The 25,657-nt window shown below is 38.0% G+C and overlaps 1 protein-coding gene across 2 annotated transcripts; it reads right to left on the bottom strand.

Annotated features, from left to right (window-relative positions):
- Nucleotides 1-13,832: 13,832 nt before the first annotated feature.
- fez2b (fasciculation and elongation protein zeta 2b) lies at nt 13,833-23,736 on the bottom strand. 2 transcript variants are annotated; one of them, XM_053337149.1, is made up of 9 exons: nt 23,298-23,736; nt 19,876-19,984; nt 19,497-19,613; nt 18,444-18,585; nt 17,123-17,250; nt 16,481-16,630; nt 15,516-15,591; nt 14,928-14,993; nt 13,833-13,992 (listed from the first exon to the last, which is right to left on the bottom strand). In XM_053337149.1, exons 1-9 carry the CDS (start codon nt 23,603-23,605, stop codon nt 13,976-13,978), a joined length of 1,113 nt encoding a protein of 370 aa, XP_053193124.1. In that variant the 5' UTR covers nt 23,606-23,736; the 3' UTR covers nt 13,833-13,975. The 2 variants fall into 2 exon arrangements, with proteins under 2 accessions (XP_053193124.1, XP_053193123.1); XM_053337148.1 differs by lacking the exon at nt 13,833-13,992 and having other exon boundaries at nt 14,080-14,993.
- Nucleotides 23,737-25,657: the final 1,921 nt, after the last annotated feature.

Genomic DNA, 25,657 nt, shown 5'->3' with positions numbered 1-25,657 from the left:
TGAATAGAAGTTAATGACATGCATTTAGCGTCTGGTGACAAAGATGTTTGTGACACTGAAATAAGTGCATTGGCCCGCTTCAGACATTGAAGACGGACGACCAGAGAGCGTAAAAACAGAGGGATTGCCTTCTAGAGATATTTACAGTTACATGCCAAAAGTAGAGCTTCTTTTGTCAAACGACCACCTAATACTTGAAGATCCTCATGGATTATATCATCCATCTCGAAGCCTGTTAATATGCATTCTAGTGCATTTAGAGAGCCTTCTATGCTTTCATTTTATTTGTCCTTTTTGTATAGAGAAGGTAAATGTGTCCGAAGAGGTAAGTCTTGCCAAAGAGTAAAGACTCATACTCATAAAAATACCAGCAAATGTCCACAATAATATAATGTGGCCTGTAAGACATTCACATAGACCCGCATCCCGCTCTGTTGTGTGTTGCAAAAAAAAAAAAAAAAAAAAAATTCAATAAAAAATTAAAAAATTCTATCTATTCACTACATGGGACACATTCATATATAAGGGAAGAGATAATCTCATGAAATAATAACCGGCCTCCTTATTTTTGCAGAAAATTTCAGGGAAAGAATACTTAACACATGTATGACAACAAAGTGATATTTATTTCTGTTGTTTTGCTGTTTTTTTATTTACTAATGTGGCATTAATGAAGAATAGATTCAAGCAATTACAGTGGATAATAATTTTTAAGAAGATTTTTAAATTGTAAGATAATTTTTTACTAGCTTCTCTGCTACACTTACAGCACTGATACCTAAACCATATCATGAAATTCAAGAAAACGTGATTATAAGTGGAGTATGTACTTGAAGACCATAATGTCGTAGAGTTATGTAGACCCATAGATATAACTTTAACTATGTAAAATGGCTGCCATACTGTATAATCTGGAATAGGGAGGCGCTTGATGTCCTTTCTATGGTAGAAGTCTATGTGTAGGATGAAATTTGTGCACTACTTTTCCTTTTTAGCCATAATGTTTGGGGATACTGGTGATGGCCCTTTGTTAATCTGTTAGTGTGTTTTGTGTGAAGAATAGTTATATCTGAAATTTGCCGCACACATTAAATGAAGGGATTAAACTCGGGAAGAAATCTCAGTACATAAATAAAAAGTCTCCTTAATAACGCAAGGTACTGTGACACTAAGGTGTGCATATTTTTGTGACAGAAGTGATCAGATGTGGCAGCAATATGACGGTTTAAATGTATGTTTTGATGTATATACGTCATGTCTTATGCCAACAGAGATGTTTGAAGATGCAGATAAGCTTTGTTTGGAAGAGCTGCGCCATGCTATTTCATTCTCAGGTGGATTCTTTGGGCAATAAAGATGATCCCCTTAATGCAAAGCTCATATCATCTCAGTGTCGTCTTTCCCAATAAAGAGAATAACACTCTGAAATTCATTAAGAGCTGGTTAAGTGGGCGCAGTCTATTATACACTGTGACAATGGACTGTCATTTTACAAGTAAGGCCCATTTAGGCCATCAGAGCCCAGTTGGATGGAGATTTATAATTAACAGCCATACTGTAATGAAGTCTAACTGTGGCTCAAGGGAGTGCTGGTCATCTGATGCTTGGTGAGGCTGATGGAGGCCAGAGCAGCCGACTCATCGCTCTGTCATACAGTGATCCTGAGAAAAACAAACTATTCCTCCTCATCATCATCATATATTTATAGTTTCAGGTAACAGTTAATATCATTTTGATCAGAAGAAATGTTGAGCCTGAAGGTTCATAAATAATAGTTTGACAAAACATTCTTCATTCATTCACGAGATTTCTTCTGACGCTTTCAGCAGCATTTTGTTGCCTTCATCATCTGATTTGTATTTATAGATAATGATTAAAAAATAACTATATTAAGCACTTCCTTCATAAATATGATACATGTATTATATTATATACACTTGCTATAAATACTTCACTGGAGTTTTTGAAAAAGAAATAAATGCTAAAATAAAAATCATCTTACAGCTACATTATATTGCATTTAAAACCCATTTACTAGTTGATTAGACAGTACAAATTATAAAAAGAAGGCATTTAAAATAAAGCGTTGGCAGTATTTCTTACAGTTTGATCAATCTCAACATCATGTATTACGCCACATTTGAAAATGTAATTTAACCCATATCTGTGATGAGAGATGCTCTGCCTTTATTAGACTGGTGATTGAACAAGCAGATATTCTGCTGGGATTACATGGTTTTTGATTGAGTCTACAGTCGATAAAGGAAGTATTAACCGGAATGACACAGCTTTCAGTGGCAATCAGACACGAGTGGCTCTGTAACATGAAGCATGTGATGTTATTTATATGTCCAATGAGAAAGAAATTGTATATTCAGTTGGGTATCTTCCATTTTTAGTGTTATCTGAGTGAACACAATGATGTAAATATGTCACTTTTAGTCAAATGAATATCATGTTGTGAATTTGTTCTAGGAGTTTGGAAGGGAGAGAGGAAAATCATACTGTAAGGAATAAAGATGGATGAAGAGATAGAAAGACAAAGCATTATTGAAGTGAACCCATTTGTCCTTTCTCCCTCCTTATCTGTCAGCAGAAGCTAAATAATCACTGTATTTACCTGTGGTTAACACTCACGGAGCGCACACCAGGGATTTGGAGCAAGGTGGAGATTTTTCAGCACATCAGCCGTCAGTAAGTGAGTTAGTAATCTTGAGTGATATATCCCCGCATGTCCCTCTCCTTAAATGAGTTAGTATGTGTCTAGCGGCCATGTCGCCCAGGCACTTTGGTGATGGATGAGGCCCAGAGGAGATGGGCTGTAAAAAAGGCTGATTCTGGCACTCAAGGGTGAGATCACTTCCTCAATAAAAAAGCATTGTCCCGAATCATCACGGCAAGGTATGAATGCTGATTAGGGTATTAGAGGAGAGGAGACCTCATCTGTAAAAATAAATCAAATGAGCTGTTAGTTAATGTGGAGGGGGGGGGGCTCTTATACAGAGCTGTAATGTCTGGAACTGGGATGTAGATTCAAGGAAATGTATTGAATGGTTATCTGTTTTTGTTTTATTATCATTATACAGAAAGTGTAGTTTTCATTCAGGTGTGCTGCACTTCAATAAAGCTCACATGGCTTCATCCTGTAGCCCTCCATGAACCTCACTTGTTAAAACAAAATAATAATTAACCCAAAAAAGTTTGTTTTTTTCCTGATAAACAGCATTTTCTCTCATCCTAAAAAAGATGTATCTATTAAAAAGCTAATAAAATAAACTTTATTTCCAATATACACGATTTCAGAAAGGAAGAGAAAACATTCCTTCACTGAGAAATTTATGATAGTACTGAAATAATATATATATTGTCCATTGTCCGGCATGGACAATGGACAATAACATGGAAAATCATGGTTAATTCATCTTCTTTTAGGGCAAAGAAGAAATGTTTGAAGCTGGTCTTGATCCAACCCCCTCATTTCTTCCCAGGATTCAACACTAGCTGCTCACGCATGTTAAAGTTTTATGCCTTCCTGCGGCGCTTCCATGAACACCCTGACAAAATGTTACCAAAGCTGCTGTTCTACCTCTTGCCTGTCATTCCCAATCACTCCCCCACAGCAGATGGACAACTGTACATGTACAGTTTGAAGTCACTTGAGGACAGCATGAAGAAAGTTTTGCACATCATGGCCATCAGCTCAGTGTTGCTTTGTCTTTACCAGGAAAGACCAGTGTTAAGTTGGTGTCAGGTGCATGTGTGTATTTTTGAATATTCATACACGTGCAGCTGTTTACAGTTATGGCATGACAGTAGCACGACAGTACCTGAAGGAGCACTGCAGCTGACAAGCAAAAGACATTTTCCTGACACTGCCTGCAACAGCACAACATGCAGAAGCTGCTTAGCGCCATCATGTGGTCATACAGCTTACTGCAAGGAGCATCGTGTTGTGCTGATTTTGAGAATGAGCTCATGATATTCTCAGACAACTGATGACCATAAAAGGTGTAAAATTGTTTGGTAGGGTAGAGAGAGAGAGAGAGAGAGAGAGAGAGAGAGAGAGAGAGAGAGAGAGAGAGAGAGAGAGAGAGAGAGAGAGAAGGGGGGGCTTGAAAGTGTTCATTTGTTTAAGTATTGTCAAAGGTCAAAGGTCAGATCTCATCCATCATTTTTAATTAAACACACTACTGGTCAAAGGTTTTACAATACACCAAGTTTTCCATTTTTTCTAGAAGTGTGTGTAGTTTAATGTTTCAATGTATAAACAGCTGGAGTTAAAATAAATAACTCATGGAATCTTTTTGTTTTTATCAAAATCATTGCTCATATTAGCTGCCTTTTGCAGATATAACAGGTGAACGCACAAATTCTCTCAACAATGGAAAATAGATATTGTTCAGAAAGTTCTTAGTTCTTGATCATCTGAATAGTTTGTTTTGTTATACCTATGGCAGTTACTGCTTACCTTTGTGCATTTAAGGGTTATTCACTGGTGTTGAGCTGCTCAAATTTCAATAAAAATAGAAGAATGTGTGTTCTAAAATGTTTGACCAGTAGTATATATGTTACTGTCAAATTCAAATTCATATAAACACGTTGATATTTCCATTTATACACAACCCCCAGCAATTTCAGCAGGGCTATTGGAGTCAAAGACATACCATGAAAACATGAGTATACTGTAGTAATATTGGAAATAGATCATTAAGACACTTGTAATATGAGTAAAACATAAAAGCTTATATAGCTTCAATGTCATTGTTAAAAGAAAAGAGAATGTCCTCCAGGCTTTCATTATGAGATGACTGATTTAGCTAATGAGGTAATTAAGATAATTAATCATTACTAATCAGATTGAATTTGTAGCTGTTCTCATATGATGGAAGGTCACAGCAAAGGGACTGATACACAACAGTTCTGCTTGTAGCCTTTGTTAAAATACATCATTTTCTATTTTGTATGTGGACAAAAATTTCCTGTAGACTCTTAAATTGCAGCGCTTCTCTATAGTAGTTTGTGTCTTACATGATAAGTTTACATTTTGTATTGTTGTTGAGGTTATTGCTGTGTTCATAAAAGTGTCAACACACAGACAGCAGACAGAACCGTGTTGCTGATACGCTGCTCTGTAACATTTATCATGATGGCAGGGCATAAAAACTGAAATGATGCATCAGTTTAAATTATAGCAGTACCTACATATGACACATTATGAGTTAATGCAGAGAAATCCTCTGTTCAGATACACTCTGTAGAGGGAGAGCAGAGGGTGTGTGGCTCAATGAGACTTCAGCAGGTCAGATGCTTCCTAACAACTTAGGTTCACTTCTTAATATAACACTGAAATACTATCATACTATCATGAATAATAACATTTTGTTTAGTACTGTGTTATTTACATTATGCACACAGTACTGTCTTTATACTAGTGGAGATCACATATCATCAGCTGATTTTAGTACATATTTACATACAGTATGAGACACATATTCTTATAAGAAAAGACACAGTACACCTGAGGATCAGATGGGTGATATGGCTGCTACCATGACTCTTCAGGTAAACTGAAATGTGACACCTGGCTGTTACCATGGCACTGCTGAAGAAAAGCAAAGGTTGATGGGAGATTTGGAAGGTCCGAGGGACACACATGCAGATTGCTCAAGGCTGTTGTAGCTCAGATATTACTTTCTATGTCTCATGATCTCTAGGAAATATTAAGTTTGGCGCAGGGGAAAAGACAATCTAACAGTCTGTTTTCATAACACTAACTTTCGCTGTTTCAGGGTGCTGTAGGAGAGAGCAAGTCAGCAAGTAAAAGTATCAGGTGTAAAATATTGATGGGACAACAGGTGTGATCCTAAACACCCAGCAGGTCTTTGCCCTTCCGATCGATGTATCACACGGCGAGGGGCTGCCAGCACCCCCACCACAGGCCGAACCACGGACCTGGGCACTGGTGAGTCTCTGAACACTTTTTTTTTTTCCATCAGTCCCTTTCTGGACATACAGTTCATTTTAAGTCAGTTTGCATACAAGAATTTTGAAAACCTAATTCAGGTTTCTATTCTATTTGCCTCAAAGAGACATTTTCCTGAAAGATCTATGAAATACTACCACTACTATACACATTAACCAGCACCACAGCTTACAAATATATTGTGTAATCCACTAACATACATCCAGAGACTTGACATATTTAGACTTTCAGTGTGAAGAAATATAAATAGATAAGAGTGGCTGATTGTGGGGTGTGGTGCTATCTGCAGGATAGAAACTAGGCCATGTAAGCAAGTATGTCTCCAGTTACAGTGTTATCTCCTCTGCAGCACATGTGTGATCGCCTTTCTTTCTCAAACAATGCAAAATGTAAACTTCTGTAGTAGTATGCATAGAAAGGGTGCAGAGGTTTTGACACAGAGAGACTTTAAATCACAAAAAACAACAATATTTTAATAATCGGATGAATATTTATTCTTCACTATTACACTAAAAAAAATGAACAGGTGTGATAAAACTAAAAAATGGCATGCTGATTTTGATCCTATTTTTCCCATCAGATTCACCGAGCCCCTCTCCTCCTGGAGGAATAGGAGGTGGAGGAGTGGGCGGTGAGCAGGCAGAGGAAGGCCAGGGAGACCAGCCAGCTTTCCAGGAGCTGTGGTTCATCGTAGTGATGGCAGGCATCGCCCTGCTACTGCTGGCTGTCATTTTAGGGGTTGTGCTTCATAAGGTAAGATACAGTGCTCCGTTATGTTGTGTTATAAAGTATGTCATGGAAGAGGTAGATTGATCATCATAGGCAAGTGTGAATGTTAAAGACCTTTGAAATCCCTCCTCTTTCATTAGTAAGAAACCAGAGTGTGTATAATGGGTAGCGCTAGCAGGTAACATTTGGTAAAGTCAGCTTGCACAATGGTGCAGTGCACTTTTGAGAAGCCTACAGCAAGGGGAAAATTTCCACCACCAGCCACAAAAGGCAATATTTTCAGCTTGTATCTATTTTTGTAATGACATATCAACTATATTCTCTTTCCCTCTCATCATCCTTCACTAGGCCTTGAACAAACCCCCCTTCACCAGAGAGAGACCGCCACTGGCCCTACCTATGCAGAAGAGGAGCCCCATGGCTGTTTACCCACACAGCAACTCCATTTTGGTGAGAAAGCTAATAGAGCCATTAATTCATGTTATTAGTAACACCTGTAATTTTCTTAAGATGACATTTGTTTAGGGAGCATCTTGTTTTTAGTTTGTATTGTTGGATCATTTCAGTCAAATTGATGGTTTATGAGCCTCACAATTAATAATAATGTAATAATAATAATAAATGTCAGAAATGCTGAATATAGTGAAAAACTAATATCTCATGCATGCATTTTGCCAGTGAGACAGTGTGTGTAAACATTGCACATTGTGAAAGCTTCACTCACTCTCCTTTTCAGTTTGAGACTGTGCCTGACACAACAGGCGTCTCCACCAGTGTTACTCTCAAGGGCTTCACCATGAAGATGGAGGTAAAAATCAATCCCTCTTCAAACATACATGTTTTTTTCCCCTGCTCATACTCATGGTATAGAGTATGTTTGGTCTTTTTTTTGTTCCCACTAGGACGTGGTGGAAACTAAATGTGAGCCCACTGATGAAGTCCCGCCACAGGGTGAACCAGGGATCCTCAGTGTGAACTCCCTGAGACGTAGCGTCAGCCAGGTGATGGACGGGAAGTCCCTGACAGGAGATGATGAGGCGTGGGACCCAACTATTTCAGGCCATGACAGTGGGATGGTGAGAGACCCCAAAAACGTATGCTGAGCCCATTCAAAGCACTGACAGTCTGATGAGATTAACTGTATGTTGCCATGCTGTTTCATAGCATTTTGTACTATACTGTAATGTCTGTAATGCACATACTACTTCTCTTGGAGAAAACATTTTTTTATTTTATGAGTCTGGATAACCTCAAATACAAGCATAGCACATCATTTTCACAGCTGTACCCTAATACACCCACACGAATGGAAAAACAGTCAGTGCATCAGCGTATATGTTAATGTTTACACCAAACAAGATTGTTACCATTAAATATCTGCTTTGGCTTCTATGTTTATGGTCAAACACCCTATTAGTAACTACATGTATAATTGAATGAGCACCATATCGCATTTAATAGCAATATTGAACAAGAAAGTCTGTTCCCTGATTCATAGAATGCAAATTTGTTTTGACTAAAATAATAATTTAGCTGTTAATAATATCAAAGGACAAGCTAATACTAATGTTAATTGCTTGTGGGTTATCGTTACAACACTTTAAACAGGGAAATTCTGAAGCTCGAAGCAATTTGCAATTAAAATAAATATAACATTTTAAAGGGACTGTTCGCCCCCAAATCAAAAATACATATATTTCCTCTTACCCGCAGTGCTATTTATCCATCTAGATAATTTTGGTGTGAGTGGCATTCAGTTCCTTTGTATTCCACAGCAGATAGACATCTCTGAAGCCAATATCTCCAAGACTCAGTAACTCACACTAAAATCTGGATGAATCAGTTGTAGTACAGATAGAAGAAAAAGATGTATTTTTGATTTTGGAGATAACTGTCTCTTTAAGGTTAATTAAAAACATTGTGAAAATAGAAATTGAACTGTTTCAAAGGCAGTCCAATCTCAGATATCTGAAATATATAAATATATAATACTTCAAAGTGACTTGAAATATGGTCTCCATTTAACGAGCCGCGTTCTTCTCTCTTCTAGTTTATGGACGACGAGGAATTTGTTGACACCATCAAAGGCTTCAGCACCGTGAGGAAGGAGCACACAATGTTCACTGACACCAACCTGTGACCTGAGGATGACCTTTCAACCTGACAAGACACTCACCCTGGATGTTTAACATTGTGACAAGTGAGGGCTCATGCTCACATAAAATAGACCTTGTTTTGTCTGCAGTTAAAGTGTCACTGTTAAGAGTTGATGTCAGTAATAACATCGTGACAAAAGAATTGGAACAACTGTAGCAACACAAGACAGGAAGGTGGAAAATGTTGCCGCCGTGAAAGGTGAACACAACTTGAAGAAAGATAAGTTAATATTAAGAGGGAGGAGGAGCATCTGCATCTGCTTTTACAGAAAGCTCTTCCAAAGAAATAAGAGGATGTCTGACATCCAAAACTTCTCATCAATGAATAGACTTAGCACACACACACACACACACACACACACACACACACACACACGCACACGCACATGCACACACACACACACACACACAAATAAACCAAAGATATGATGACCAGGCAGAACATTTAACTTATTTCCATATTTTATTCCTTTACTTTTATCTGGTACTTTTGTAAGTGACATACTTCTTTATTTTACAGACACATTTCATTCATTTCCCACCAGCTCTTCATGACTAGCAACCTTTTTACTATTTCTCTTTACATGAATAGTTGATGCTTTTTGTGATGGAATGACAAAAACTGTCCTAAACTTGAACTGTTTGTCTGGTGAATTTAACATATTTGATGGATGCAGCTTGCAAGTGCCATTAAGATAGACAGTAAAACTGTATAAACTGAGAAATAAGGAAAAAGAGATGTTTATTTAAACCATGCTGTACATTATTTATCAAATTTGGTGTGGTCAGATGGTTGTATCCATCCTGTTGATACAGATGATGATTAGCGAGATGAAGTGAAGCAACTTAACACAATATTAAAGGATATAGGATATAGTCAGGTGACCAACTGAGCATTGACTTGTTTTTCTTTGTGTATCCTCCTGTTCATACTACACATTGAAGTATCCTGTTTCTAACACACTTTCAGTGTAAGTGATCAAAAATGTATTTAAAACTTTATTGAAGTTAATGAGGCTTCAGCCATTCAAATTAGTCAAATAAAGCCAATATTTTTTTTAAAGTTTCTATCTTTTTAGTGCTAAATTCCCCTCTGTCAAGACACCAAGGCACATGTTTTACTAAGAAGGCTGTAACTGTGGAAGATGTCCTCTTTATTGGACTAACTCAGAAACATTTTGATTAAAACAAGGAATGTGGATTTTGTCTCCAGTCACTGCCATGGTAACAGAGGAGGTCCTCTAATGGTCATTATGAACATGAGGAATGATTACAACAAGAAAACTCTGTTTGAATGTTCATTTAGGCATTTACTGTTGTTTTACTCAAAAGTGAACTTGTCCTTTAATAATTATATGTGAGTAAAAAAGGCGCTAGATTGGTTTTCTTAATCTCATTCAATATTGCAAATAATTCACATAACCAGATTTGGGCCTCACAAAGTTTTTCTTTAGCATTCAAGAAAACTCAGTGATTGTGAACAATGAACGACTGGATAATAAAAGCATATATTTTCATGGAGTAAAATTTTGAAAAAGAAGTGGGATTTATGGAATGGCTAAAATACTCATTTTGTTTTATGAAGATATATGTCAATCTTTTAGACAAAATATTCTTTTATGAGTTGCAAAGATTTTCTTGCTTCTTTTGGGATAAATAAAGCATGATAAAAAACAATTGTTTTTTCTCAGCTAATGACATATTAATGTTTTGGTCACACAGGCATGTAGAGTTTGTGGGTCCAGAAAGGATTTAATAAAAATGTGATCCACTAATACCAACCACGGTTTACTTGCAACACACAGAAAGACCCAAAACCATATTAAAGTCTTCACATATTAATTTATTTGAAATGAGTTGCAATGCGGGCACAAAACACTTGTACCATTACAGTCAATAATATGGTTACAAAAGAAACATTTACATAATAAGTTAATATACTGCGGTACCACATGAGACAGTAAACATAAAACCCAAAACTGGGGAATTTTATTGCATTAAAAACAAAAGGAGTTGGTTTAAATGTACAAAATTTTCAGGCATTTACAAAGGCAGCCTCTCTTATTCCCTTGCTTGTTTAATTGTATATATAAATATAAATCATCTCTAAACTGTAGTTACACTGATATGTCTGCTAAGACGACCAGATAAGAGGCTCTGGCCTGAGACGAGATCCTTCAGTGACCTCCGTGCTGACTGCCATTTCAATATAAAACAAGAAAAATGTACACAGTTGGTGTTATAAACCATTTTCACTCAAGTTTTTGAAATATCAGATTATTATTGAGTGAGGGACGTTTCACTGCCACAAGCTTGCTGACGTCGATCTTTACTGCTCTATCTGATTTACAGTTTTCATTTGATGCTTTGAGATTTTCAGTATTTCATTGCAAAGTGCAAATGTCCCTTTAGTGTAATATGTCTGTAAACAAATTAATCATCATTAGAAATGTATTTGCAGCAGTAAAGTGCATGCAGCACATGCTAGGTTGTGAATGTTTTCCAAGCGGGCAACAGTAGAAACAACAGTTACATAGAAACAGTTAAATATAGAACTACAAGCTTTTGCCTTCCTTTACAAAAGAACAAATGGACCCCTCAAACTTTAGCATCCCTTTGTGCAATCTTCCCCAACGTCCAAAACCTTTATCACACCCCTCACCCTCCTCTTATGCCCTCTTCTCTGGCCACGAGTCATGCTTTAAATCTGCAACCAACCTGTAATCAAACCAAGATATTCTCTCCTATTCCTCCATATGAACCACTGATTATCTAACTAGTTTGCTGCTAGATGTCAAACTGCAGACTGCTACAACAAGCAGATGCTACTGCAGCCTCTAAAGAGGTCCTTGCCTTAGCTACACCTACTACTATGACTACAACTATGACTAATACTACTACTAAGCATAGTCTATGACTTCGAGCATTTAAATTACATTTCAACAAATCATGTCAAAATCAACAAACCGTAATGCTACCCTGATTTAGTCAAGAGGCGACCACGATTGCCTCTATCTGTTTGTCCAGGTATTTGAATTTCTTATTTTACCAGAGTTTGAAAAAGATAAAAGTGCAGCAAATTCAAGTCTAGCTGCGAAGATGTCAGAAAACAAATCAAGACTCAGTACCTTTGAGAACAAGATTTTTAAACTGCTAACACTAATGATCGTACCTGAGAGCTAGACTAGACCTGATCCGGTAGTGGCTGGTGATCTGAACTTCAGTGTATCAACTTGGCAGACATGCAGTGCTAGATTGGTGTTACATGTGTTTCTTTTGAAGGGGCGCTCCGCTGATTTATTATTGCATTTGGAGACTTAAAAGAGACATGAAAAAAAAAAGTCAAAATCAATGAGGCATAAGCTCAGATACCTGGATCATTAGCCCTGTGTATGGGGCAAGCTCCAACAACACTGGCTCCTAAAATTCCCATAATGCAATGTGATAGCATGTTTCTGTTTGACCCTCCCTGCCTACTAAACACCTACCTCCTTGAAACAGTACTTTATGAATTTGTCATATGTAGGCTTTCTGTTTTAAATTTAAAGCCCCAATTCAAGATATCACAGATGAAATCAGCAGGGTTATTTCCTCCATTTTCAGACTCCAGATGCACAGAAAACATCACACACCAGTTTTTACATGCAGGTGCTGTACTCCTCATGACATGTGAGCTGCTTGTATAGTGTGTAAAAACAGTGGAATGCCCCTTTAAGCTTGTTTAAACAACTATGTGTACAGATTGTCATACCTGTGATGACTAATAAGAAACAAATGGAACAAGATGCATGACAACAACTCTTGTTTTCTGGACCACTGGCTAAATTATTCTAAGCATCATCTAACACTAATCTAGTGAGACGTACTCCAAAGTTCACTACTTATTCCACTACTACATGACCAGGTCACTGACAGACTAAAGTGCTACCGTAAGATCCCTAAAAAAATCACATGACAGTTAAAGGGTTGGCAGATAGAGAAAAACCACAACTCATATTAGAAGCTAAACTAGACATCTATCTACTGATGTGACGAGCCAAGTCATCTTCTAATGTGTGACACAGGAGACGTGACAGCTCCAGGAGAAGTGATAAAGTCGTTGGGGGGGGGGGGGGTGGGGTCACTACTTGAGGGCTCAGAGGTCAATGGACAGCATTTACAGATGATGTTGCAATGTAGTCAAAAAAGTGGCGACTGGCAGCTCCTTAAATCTCAGTAAAAACAAACTCCTTATCCAAAAATATGTTCTATGTTTTGTTCATCCAGCTATTACTTTAAGTCATTTCACTTTTTCCCTTTTTTTTAAAAAGTAAAAAGCTCTCAAAAACTGTGCAATTTCACGTCATCGTATACAAAATATTTCATTTCAACATTCAAACTAACTGCTAATATTGAGCGTTAACCCGAAACCAAAATGCAAAGACAGGTTTGGAGTTCAGAATTAAAGGGTTTGCTCTTTGATCCTCAGAAAGCAGAGTTTTCGAACCTCAACACATCGTATTGCAATCAAATCAAAATCAAACAAATGCCAGCAAAGCAAAAGGTTTTCCCTACAGGAAAAAACAGAACTAGCTCCTGACGCTGTGAGCGGCCTGGTAGAAGAGATCCAGAAAAGGATTTGCTTTCTTTAGTCGAGCGTGAAGTACAAAGATGCAAATGTGTTGACTAAATAAAATGACTGGACTGCAAATTCCCTCAATCAGGCTCATGGAATCAAAAAAAACCCTGCTCATTTCTCAACCCTTCACCATTCAAGAATCAATGGCTGATCAGGAAGTGAGGCATTTAAGATTAATACTGATTACTGGCATTCATAGACGAGTCGTCATGCAGTTGGGATGTACAGGGTTGTTGCACTCAAGCAATAAAAAGATTAAAAAAAAATGAAAAGAAGAGGAAGTTATATCTAGAGTTAAAATCTGAGGAACAACAATGCAGCAGAGTAAAAAAAAGGAAGGAAAGAAAGTCTATGGGTTGAAAAACAGAGAGGATAGTTTGGATTTTTTTTTTTTTTTTTTCAATCCAGGTTTTTCCAGATTACCCAGAACCCTCTTCTTCTGCTGCTCTGGTGGAAGGTTCTGGAAAACAGGAGCTGCTTCCTTTGGCTTTATGTGGGACAAAGAACTGTGGAGACAAGAAGAGAGGAGTTAATCATCAATGCACATGATTAATAGCAGATGTAGGAGAGCTGTAGAGAATGAAAAAGCAACTACCACAAGGGCGGAGAAAAAAAAGTCAGGTGAGAAAAAAAGGGAAACGGTAGCTACAGGTGAGAAGCAGACACACCAACGGCTGCTACTGCAAGCTTGCCGGTAAAAGGGGTGGAGTTATGTGCATGAGTGTATCCGTGTGTTTCAGGGTAAGTGCAGCCACAAACACCGCACAGCACGATAGCGACTACAGCATGGAGTAAGTAAGTGAGTGAGTGAGTGAGAGAGAGAGTGAGTGAGTGAGTGAAGGGAAGGTTGCTGGCTTTTTTGGGGGCGGGGGTAAGATTGTGATACTACACAGACATATTGAGAAAGAGAGAAAGAGAGAAAGAAAGGGGCTTTTGACACAGCTCAGAGTACATGGCTGAAGGTGAAGAATCTGTGTTAATGTGTCAGTGCCTCACAAACCTCGGTTTCCACTGCTCTCATACCAGAGCTACCCAAAGGACAATGCAGCACAGACGAGAAACAAGGAAGGTACAGGTCAAAAGTGAAGTGTGCCAAGAAAAGCAAATTCCCCCCTCCCCTTTTATTCATATTTGTTTGTGTTGATTTCTTTCCTCTGACTTTCTGGTTTTTCTACTAAACAGCCTTCTAAAAATGGAGAAATACATTTCTGTACTTCCTTGTTCAAGCAACAAGGGGGCAGGATGTGTGAACTCCAGTGGTCACCCTTTCTGTGACAAGACACCTAAATTTAGGTCACGACTTAAGTAAACATTTCCATTCTTCTCAGGTTTTTAATAACTGATGACTCATTTTATAGACTGATGATGTTGCCCAGCTTATTCACTTTGCTCCTGAAGTCCAAGTATGGAAAACTGATGTGAGGACAGTTTGAGTGTTTACCTTTGAGAATGTAGTCTGTTAGCAGGGCAGGCACCTTCTCGCTGTCATCCCTCATGGCATGTAGGACTAAAAAGGGAAAGAGCAGTACATTAAAGCCTGAAAACACACCAAAGAAAAAAAAAGAAAAAAAAGAAAAACCATACCAATAACCAAGAATAAATTAGAAAATAAATAAATAAATAAATAATAATAATAATAATAATAATAATAATAATAATACACATAATGATAATAATAATAAAAATAATAATAATAATAATAAAATAAATAAATAAAAATAATAATAATACAAATAAAATAAATAAATAAAAATAATAATAATAATAACTATAAAATAAAATAAATAAAAATAATAATAAAAAATATTAAAAATTCTTTAAAGTTTAGATGTTTGTGAAGGAAAAGTTTATACCTTGTTTTTGTGTATTATTCTAAAAATCAATAAAAAAATAAGTGAAAAAAATAAATAAATCCTGAAAACACAATATAGACAAAAACTGCTAAAAAACACAAAACAAAAAAACGTTGTGGCAGCCACAATCCACATTTAAATGAGATGGTTTAGTTGGATAGTTGTTGTTGACTCACTCTTTGTGAGGATCTGGAGGTCTTCTACAGAGGGGGAGCCTGCTTTCTTCTCATAAGGGATTACTGTGGTCAGGTACTGAGAAGCAGAAAGATCATGTAAGACACAAGCAGGTGGACGATCGCATCAAAAATCAACTGTTGTCACACATATTATCATTCAGTCTCACACTTTTAATGCCTTAATGGTTGGTTTCTACCTTTCAGAGGCTTATTAGAGCTATTTTTGTTATGATGTGGAGTAAGGAAAGCAGTGACAGTGCAACAGTGTCCTCCTGGCTTAAACAAAAAGGTACAAACAAAGGTAACACTGAAAAAAAGCAGCAAAATGAAAATGGCCGGTGACAGAGTGATGCTGTGTTGAATTCAAATGATGACAAAAATAACAATGACTGTAGTGAAGCAAAACAGAAGACATAAAAGAGAAGAAATAATTAAAACAATGAAGAAGAAATGACAGCAAATGCCAGTGGTCTCTGTAAAAAAAAAAAAAAAAAAGAAAAGAAAAGGAAACAAACATGAAAGTGGAAAAAACAAAGACAGGAATAAATCTGCAAGGAAAACAAAAAGATGTGAGTGGAGAGAAAGAGAGGGGGGGCACCTGTTTGTCCCCTCCTGTGCTGCCAAAAGTTTGACGGAGGCCATTTTGAATGACATTGGAGAGTCCCTCCAGAGTGAGGAGCTACAAGGAGTGAGAGGAAGGAGGGAAAAAAGAGAAAGTGAAGAGAGATATGGAGAGGTTTCTATATTAAAAAAAGGAAAGGAGGAAAAGACTCGGCACAAACCCTCGGTGCTGATATGAAAGCAGCTCCCCCATGCAAACTGTCATTTTGAGGTCATGCATCATGCGTCTCGGCTTAGTGTGGGGCCGCATTTACACGTGTCTCTCTTTCACTGATGGTCATTACAGTCGTGGGGGGGGGCGTAATGTGTTCATGCCTCCCATGCTCTGCCACCATATGACTCACCGTGCCCGGTATGTGCGTGCTGGCTGTTCTCTGGCCGTTGGGTCCGGTTGTAGTCGTACTTCGGATTTTCTTCTTCTTCCGCAGCAGCTCGCGGTGTTCCTTCTGTCTGTTCTGCACATCGATCAGCAGCGATATGAAGCTGTTCTTCACCTGTTTGGTTTAAATACAAAAAAACTCTTGTTGGGTCATGTTGGTATTTAGGATCACACTGCGTCGTGCTTCTTCATAATCTATATTTATTTAATATTTATTTACTCCTGTGAAAGAGTCATGACATTGAAGCACATTAGGCAACATATTCCAATAATAAAGGCTAAATCATAGCTGCTAGCAATTCACTGACCCTCATTGGCCTACAGCCAATCATGAACACACCAATGAGCGCCCTGTTATCACCACACAACAGCTGTTCAAGTCTTGTTTTTATCATTTATAAAAGGTTATTTTTAACCAAGTGTAGTGATGTTGTTGGATTATGTCAGTTGATTGCTTTGTGCAAATGGACACACAGCTTTGTGTTTGGAGTGTTTTGGATTGCTTCTTGGCATTCAGAATCTTAAAAGACACTTAACATGTTTGATTCTTGCTTTGTTGTGGTAAATCTGAGGCGATCCAGTTATAACCAAGTGAAAGTCACAGTACCTCCTTTTCATAGTCCAGTTCGTCTCGCAGGGCCAGAGCCTGGATCAGTTCTTCACTGTAGCGGCGGATGGCCGTCTCTACCTCCTCCAGAGTCTCAGTCAGCTCAGACACAGACAGCTGACGCAGACCTGAGAATGGTGTGAACATGTGGTTATTGTGTGTATATTAGGGGTGTGACGAGACCTCGTGCCACGAGACGAAAATGCGACGATATTTCTCGTCAAAGTGAATTTTGTCTTTGTATTGTCACACCAGTGTATATGGTTGTAATCACAGAAGAGTTGATGTGTATTCACAATAAATAGTAGTGAAGTCAAGTTGTACTTGCAGCCAAAACACTCCACTACTTAAACGTATTACCACATATATCACATTTGAACGACAGAAACCAGTGAACTTTTTAAAATCTTTTTTTGTTAAAAAAAAAATACTATATGATTATCAAACTGTTCTCAATTAATTATATTGTTGTTATTAAACAATTAATTCAGTTCTAATGCAAAGTACATTAACTATCAAGTGAATTCTAAGGTTTTAAGTATAGCAGAAATCTCAAAGGTTTAAGTGATATGAATGTAGAGCTGCAACTATTAGGTGATTATAAAGATAATAAAGCAGCAGATATTTTGATAACTGATTTAATTGTTTAGGTCATTTTCTCTGATGGATCCAGGTCCTTAATGTAGGAAGTTTGCTACTTTTCTTGGTCTTACATTATAGTAAATTAAATATGTTTGGGTTTTGGACTGTTTGTTGGACTAAATAAGATATTTAATGATGCCACCTTGTTCTAATTATTCAACCGAGAAAAAAAAAAGAATGAAGAAATAAAAGAATGCAAATAATCATGAGTTGCAGCCCAATATGAATACATTTTCTTTCATATGTTAACATGTCGTACATTTTAACCTTCTGACTGAGAGTAAAAGACAGTAAACATTGTGTATAAACCTGGTGACACTCATTATGAACTGTACAATATATCTTAGACAAAATCTACAGTCTCCAGGCTAGCAGTGTAAATATTCTCACCAGTCTGTCATTAGAAATTATGCTCAAGCCAAATAGGCTTTATTATATAACATGCAGGGAAGATGCAACTGCTGTCTCTTTGTATTTGTTACACATTACATAAGAATGCTATTGCGTGAAATGCACGTGTGTGCAGTTGTTTCTTCATGAACTGGACTGTGGGACATCTAGCACGTGATTCAGATAATTGCCTAAAGGCGTTTGAGTGTAAAAAAGAACATTTCATAATTGCCCACTGAAAGCTTTGTTATTCCATCTCTTAAGTCTACACAATCATACTGATACTCACGATCTTCGTAGCTGGTGTTGGAGCCAGAGCGTTTCAGAGCGTGGAGGTCCTGAGATAGCATTGACAGGTCTGATTGGGAGGGACTCTCGTCGTCCTCTGGGTCTGGAGACTCCTGCATCATCTCCTCTATCTCCTCTATCACCTAAATGAAAAAAAAAAACAGATTATGAAAAACGCTCATGTGTGTTTGTTCTTTCCCAGCTGGTATTGTAGTTTAAATGTGGATATTTATAGCTTGACACTGTGTTTTCCAGTATAATATTACCTTGGTGCCTGCTGAGCACCACAATGATCAAAGTCTCTGTCTAACTGTTCAATTTTAACAAACAACAGAGCAGCAGTGCAGATCACTCCGCTTTGACGCTCCCTCTAGCAGACACAAGATTAAGGTTGCTCAAGTCTGACGTGCACGTTCCACTGCAGCCATGGTTTGTATATGACGCAGGAAGAGTATCGGGGCTGGGTGCAGTCAAACTAAATGCAAGTGTGGCATTCAAGCACGAGAGTCTGTTGTAAGTTGCGACACTGAGATATTTAGAGTTAAAACAGCTTCAAGTAGATAAACTCTAATGTTACAAGGACATTTGTTTTAGGCAACACAAGCTGTCAGTTCAATTAGTTCAGATTCCTTTTTTTAAAACCAATTTTAGACTATTATGGGTTTCCTTGGAAGAGACCCCACCAAAATGACATTGGTATGTGTGTATTTGTATGTGTATGTGTGTCTCTCTGTGTGTGTGTGTGGCTAAAATAGAAAACACTGCTGCACAAACAGGATAGCATCTAGAGTAATTAGTTTAGTTAGATAACACTGTTTTGATTTATGGGGTTGAAGAGCAAAATTTGAGAAAAAATGTGCACATTGAGATATTGTGTCAGTGTCTGCCACAGATAAAGGCCTTCAGCAGAGAAAACAAAGTAGCTTTCTGTAAATTAAATAATTTGCAGTGCAGAAATCTGTGAAAACCTCAAATCCCTAATTATCATTGTTTCATTGATAGCAGTGAGATGCCAAAAATAGCCAAATGAATGGGACACTGTGGGAAACATTACCTGCTCAGCAGTGAAGAGTGGCTCATCGTTGATGCACGAGACAATAATCGAGTGCATATCCATCTGCTCCCTCAGCTCCTCGTCATCCGACAGATCCAGAGACTGGTTGTCCAACTTCTGTCCACGAGGAAGGGAGGGAAGGAGGGAAGGAGGAAGGGAGGGAGGGCAGAGATTGAGAAACAGAAAGACGACTTGGATGAGACAACAAACAGGTGGTTAAGCAGATTGACAGCAAAGTGTTTACATCTGTGTCTCAGCTGCTCTTCAGTACAGTAACATTTCAAATAGTGTGCAGGGAACAGTGTGCTTGTAAAATTAAACCACACCAATGACTTCTCCTATGTGTGTGTGTGTGTGTCTGTGTGTGTGTCTGTGGTACCTCATGCTCAATGAGGTTTAGGGTGGGCAGGTGTAGGGTGCGAGTGTGCGATGTTTTCCAGTCCACGGGCATCACGTTGCCATAGTTGTCCGTCAGTGCGTTCCACACCCTAGAAAGTAGCAGAAGGGCTTCATGACTTAATAAAAGGTAGGGAGAATAAAACAATATCACGATGAGCAGAACAAAAACGTGAGCAGAAAAACAAACCATAGATCTAAGAGTAGATAAGACTGTTTTCTTCTCTTTTTTACTGTGACACAGCATTACTTGTGTCCTGTTCTCTGACCTCCCCCACATCACTTCACTGTGTTCCTGCTGCCGCCTGAAACCACTGACGAATGCGACAGCACACACACACACACACACACACACAGTACATCAGTATTTTCCAGTGAGAGGTAATGCTTCAGCTTCAGCTTCCAAGCAGAGGTCCCTACACTTTTTAGTTGACCATATTGAATGTACTCCAGTCAACCCACAGTGTTAGAACTGTGTGGTCAAACCATACGCTCTTAAAGTTGGCTAATATTTGCCAATTTGGGAACAAGTATCATCATTATACAAACAGCCTGCACTGTTTACAATAATCTTGCCTCTTCAAAGTTGGCAGCAAACATATCTCAGTTGAGCAGATGGTGGCGCGGAATCTGCTAAACATTACAAGTATTTTGTTCAAGTGTGAAATAACCCTGCCTACATCATCTCTTTTATTAATTACCAAATCTGAGGGATCTTAGTGAAACATGTGGAAAAAGATACAGTGTCTGCATTTCATTTTAGAAAATCAGATTTTTTTTTCCAGGTCACAACATTCTGTGTTTTATAAAGCTCGATACTTGTAAATCACAACAGCTTGTACTTGGTTGGTTGGAGCGGGCACTGTGACAGAAAATCAAGTCTGTGGCGAATGAGAAATTCAAGCAAACATGCAAATCACTGGGTTTTTTTTTTTACATTTTATTCCTGGCCCTGATCGCTGCGAGCAGTGCTAGGATGGATGCTGTGAACCCATGTGTCAGAGTAGCTCTGCATCGTCATACCCACCCTCCCGTCCCTTCTTCACTCTCCAACTCACTCTCACTCATTCTCATTCTCTTTCTCTCTCTCTCACACACACACACACACACACACACACACACACACACACACACACACACACACACACAAATGTTTACGTAACTTACATGTTTCTCCCTGAAGTACTCATGCACGGCTTGGGGACTTGGTGGGGGGATCAGGGGTTGTTCTAAATAGGGCAAAGACTGGCAGGAAATGTTTTTTCTGCCTCAAGCACTGACACTGTGTCTGGCACGTGAGTTCATGCCAAAATACACCATTAGCTCCAGTTCCACTGAGAACATTTGCATTCAAAAACAAGCCTTGCTTAGATTTCAAAGAACCTATTTTTTTGTGGATGTTGTTTTATCTTGCACAAATAATGCATGACTTGGCTTTAACACTTTTTTTTTTCTTTCTTTCTTAACTAAAACACAGACTCAGACACACACACAGACACACACACACACTTCCTCCTTGTCATCCCCGTTGTTCGTCTCAGCCATTGTCTTGCTGGAGAAGTTATTAAGCGCCTGGGCACGTCTTGCAAAGTGCAGTCATCCAGAAAAGACTCACTGAGCCTGCCGCTGCTCTTTGGGTTTCACCAGGCTGCAGTCCAATTATTCTATTCTCTCATTACTGTGTTTCTTTAGCTATAACAACCGTGGATCCTTTCCCTCCCTCTGAACAGCCTTTCTATATTACTCCCTAACATGTAACTGAGCAAGAGTGTTTCTAGTTTTTGTTGTGAAAAGCACTCTCTGATTTTATCTGTGGAAAAAATGGGGTTTAGTTACTAAATAAAATTCAATATCCAAGCCACGGGGTCCTGCTCGAGTTCAGTCACGAGTCCTGACTTCCCATACCCTGCGAATATCTGTGATGTAATCTTCTTGATATTTAATGTTAGCATTAATCTTTGTCGGCTAGCGTGATATTAATACACCAGTTCAAATCCTTGTAGAGCTGAAAGGATTCATTAGTCTACAGAAAATTCAACTGGAAACTGTTTTGATGATCTAAAAGCAGTTAAGGTTGTAGTTTTTCAAGATAAAAGGCAAATATTCATGAGTTCCTGTTTCTCAGTTGTGAGGCTTTGCTGCTTTCATTGTCTTATGAGAAAATAAATAAAATGAATATCTTTGGGTTTTTCTCTGTAGGTTGAATAAAAACAGTCATCTTGGGCTTTAGGAAATTGTAATGGCTATTTTTCACATTTAAGAGACCAAACAATGATTTTGCCATTTTCTTTATGTTCATTGTTTGCAGTCCGATATCATGCTTTCCAACATGCATCTTAAATGGATGGCAACTGACATTTCAGGTGGTTTCTTCCTCTGCACTTTTTATTCATAATTAATTAATAAATGTGTATTGTTATTATACTACATGATCGTGCATAATTTATAACAGACACTGGAGTCCTGCATGTCCCAATTCAGTCAAGTCCAAGATTTAAGCAACACTTTTTTGTGTGGATGTGTGCAAGCATGACTAACTTCCCTTCTGGTAAAACAGCAGAGGCTTACACAGTGTGTGATCAGATCTCACTGTGTCACCATGTTGCAAAGTTTCGTGCTGCAGAAACCAAAAAATAGTGTGATTAATGCAGCTCTGTAGTTACAGTGTCACTGCTCAGTGTGGGATTGATATGACTGACTGCTGTGAAGTGATCGCTTGTTGTCATGCCAGTGTGTAGTTGTGACATTTGTGTGCCTGTGTGATACAACAACTGCTGAAGACTTCCCACTGAGATAACAGTGAGTTGTTTACTGTGGTAAGAGCAGATGCTGACAGTTTAATCTTGCAGAAAGTGGTAACTAAGAGTATGAAACCTGACATTTGCAATCTGCTAACATAAAACCAAGTCAAACATGTTCTGTATCATGACCTCCAAACTGGCATTTCCATTTAAATACAAGGGATATTCAGTTTATGCATGTGCAGTTTAATAAAAACATCAACCAGTACTTGATTGCATGTACTGGTAACGTGGCATGATTCTCTCTCTCTCTCTCTCTCTCTCTCTCTCTCTCTCTCAAAAAATACTGTCCATTCAAGAGCAGTCATAATATGCAGCTAATGAAGTATGCGTTACTTACAATACTGCATTTCCAGTTCTGTATGTTTACTTAAATCTAAGTTAGCAGCATGAAACAGGAATATTTTGAGTTGATAAACCATCTTAAATGTGCAAACAAACACACTAGCTTGCCTAACTTTGCACAACACTGATTGAAGCTAACCTGAAACCCCCCTCACTGGTTTAAATGCACGTCAGGTTAGCTAAAGTGGCTAACCAGCCAGCTAATGTTAGCTAGCCAAGAGATTAAAAGTTAAAACCTGAATAAGAAATACACACTCACTCGTCGTCTTTCATGTAATTATCTTCCGTGATGGGTTTAATTGGGGCTATGTTTTCCGTTGCGGTGTTGTAGTTTCGGAAACACACTGTCAGCTTTTCGTCAAAGTCGTGGACGAGGTCCTCCATCGATTTGAAGCTGCAGATCTCGCCGGAGAAACTGTTGTCTAGGTCGGAGAAATCATCTAGGCCCGACGAGGAGTCAACTACATTTGAGTTGAGCTGGTCCAGCTGGTCGGGAGTCTCTAACGACGGCTTGAACTCGTTAAAATCCTGCCAGTCCTCATCGAAGTGGGCTAACGGCGCCGCCATGACTGCCGCTGGAGCTCGGTTGACAGCCAGTCAGACCCCCGCGATGGTGCTCTGTTTTCGGCTTCCAAACACTGGACGAGCCGGCGGAACAGAGTGGGACACAGAGAGGGAGAGAGCGAGAGGGAGAGGAGGGGGGTGGGAAGACCGGTGTGATGTCACTATAATACGCCCCTCCTCCTTCAGATGGAGCAAAACAAACCCAGTTTTATTCATTATTCATTATTATTATTATTATCTGTATTACGGAGCCAGTCTGTGCTTACATATTTAAAATCATCATGTATTTGAACTGCTAGGCTTGCCATTGAGTATCATGCTTTTAGTCGCATGTGTATGTGCATGTATGTAGAATTTCAAATTAAAAGAATTGCTTGTGTGTATTGAAAACTTAAAATAAAAAAAGAAGATATTTCATGTATATTCTTTTGATAGTTTAGTGCTGTTTTTGTTAGTTTATTGTTGTTTTTTTGCCCTGATATTATGTAAATATTTTGATGCGTCTGCCATGTGACTTTACCTTTATCATTAATCATGTGACTACTTGTCAACATATATAGGAAGGAGCCTAAAGTCGACCATTTTGTACTTGCCCTGCTGAATGGCTGAAACATGTAACATGTAGGTATGTTTTTAAATGACTGAATAGCCATGAAGTATTAAAGGCTTTTTCACCCTTTTGAGTGTCTCACATTTTTTCAACAACTTTTTCAACAAAATATTTTTCTCTTCTTTTTTTTTGCTTTATGGCTTGAATGTCACAACAGCAATATTGCCAAAACATCTAGAATCAATTAAACTTAATAACTATAATACAACATTAAGATTGATATATAGTTAATCTCGCATGTTATGACTGTTCACCCAAGGACATCTCCTGGTTGTGCCTTGAGAGTTGAGTGTTGTGAAGTGGAATAAATATTGATGATTCCTTATAAGCCTATGGTAAGCTTAGTCTGTATTTGAAATACCATACTATCATAATATTATCATTTCTTTCTCAAGGCTTGTTATTACAACTTTATTCTTGTAATATTATGACTTTTTTTCTCCTTGTAGTATTTCAACTTTATTCTCAAAATCTCAGAATTTATTTTCCTCCCAGTGTGGTGCTAATACTCATACTGCTGTGCTCTTGAATGTTAGCCTTAATATTGTCAGTTACCTCCTTACCAACAGAACTCAACATGAATCATGAGTGGCACCATTTTAAACTCAAACTGAGATTTGAAAAAGGGATCAGTCATGTAGTCGTGAGTCATTTGGTCCTTGTCGTTTTATGATACTTTTATTATATCATTTGTAAATTGTGTTTTGTGCTGCTTTGTATTTTCTTGTGTGTGTGTGTATATGTGTATATTGAGTGTTACTTGAATGTATGTACATGTATTGTTGTGTTTTGTGATTTAATGTATATATATTAGAGTTTTGTGCAGTTTCATGTGTATTTTACTGATGAGTTTTATCATTTAAAGGCCCATATAGGGATAGGCATTGGAAACTAGCCAAGGCTATAAATGCCATGGTATTAGTGGTATTAGGTCATGCAATATACTTGTCCCTATACAAATAATCATTAAATACAATAACTAAAGCCCTTTTTGGACAAACAGCTTATATATTGTACATCTCATGTATCATACAGTACAGACAAACCTGCCACTTCACCACATCTCATTCACACAAAACCAGGTAATATGAAAAAAAAAGATTTTGTGTATTTGCTAAACCACATGGAATAAACTGTATTGGTCTGTATTAACTCATATTTTCTTACATCATAATGTGTTATTTTTATATTGAAAGCTTTAAGTCTCCTTAGCAAATATTCTTCTGTATTCTGTATGGAAATGTATGTCCAACAACAAGACTTACTTCGAATAACGTCACTTTATTGGCATTTGTTTTTTATTACGGTAGTCCTACTTTTGGCACTGAAGATAGCCTCTTCCCAGATGGTCTGGCCCCAGACATTGCTTTCAAGACATTTAAAAATAAATGACTGAATACAAAGTAGAATTATGACAGAAACTCAACCCAGTGTTTTCCACTGGA

Source organism: Scomber japonicus, chromosome 17 (assembly GCF_027409825.1).
Source record: "Scomber japonicus isolate fScoJap1 chromosome 17, fScoJap1.pri, whole genome shotgun sequence".
NCBI classification, from domain to species: Eukaryota; Metazoa; Chordata; class Actinopteri; order Scombriformes; family Scombridae; genus Scomber; species Scomber japonicus.
This window is presented reverse-complemented; position numbering and strand designations above follow the sequence as displayed.

Coding starts and splice junctions, on each gene's coding strand:
- fez2b (XM_053337148.1), bottom strand. CDS start 23,605: ATGGCGGCGCCGTTAGCCCACTTCGATGAGGACTGGCAGGATTTTAAC. Junction 19,985..23,297: donor AATTACATGAAAGACGACGA/GTGAGTGTGTAT, acceptor GCTACTTTCTAG/GGTGTGGAACGCACTGACGG. Junction 19,614..19,875: donor TAAACCTCATTGAGCATGAG/GTACCACAGACA, acceptor CCTCGTGGACAG/AAGTTGGACAACCAGTCTCT.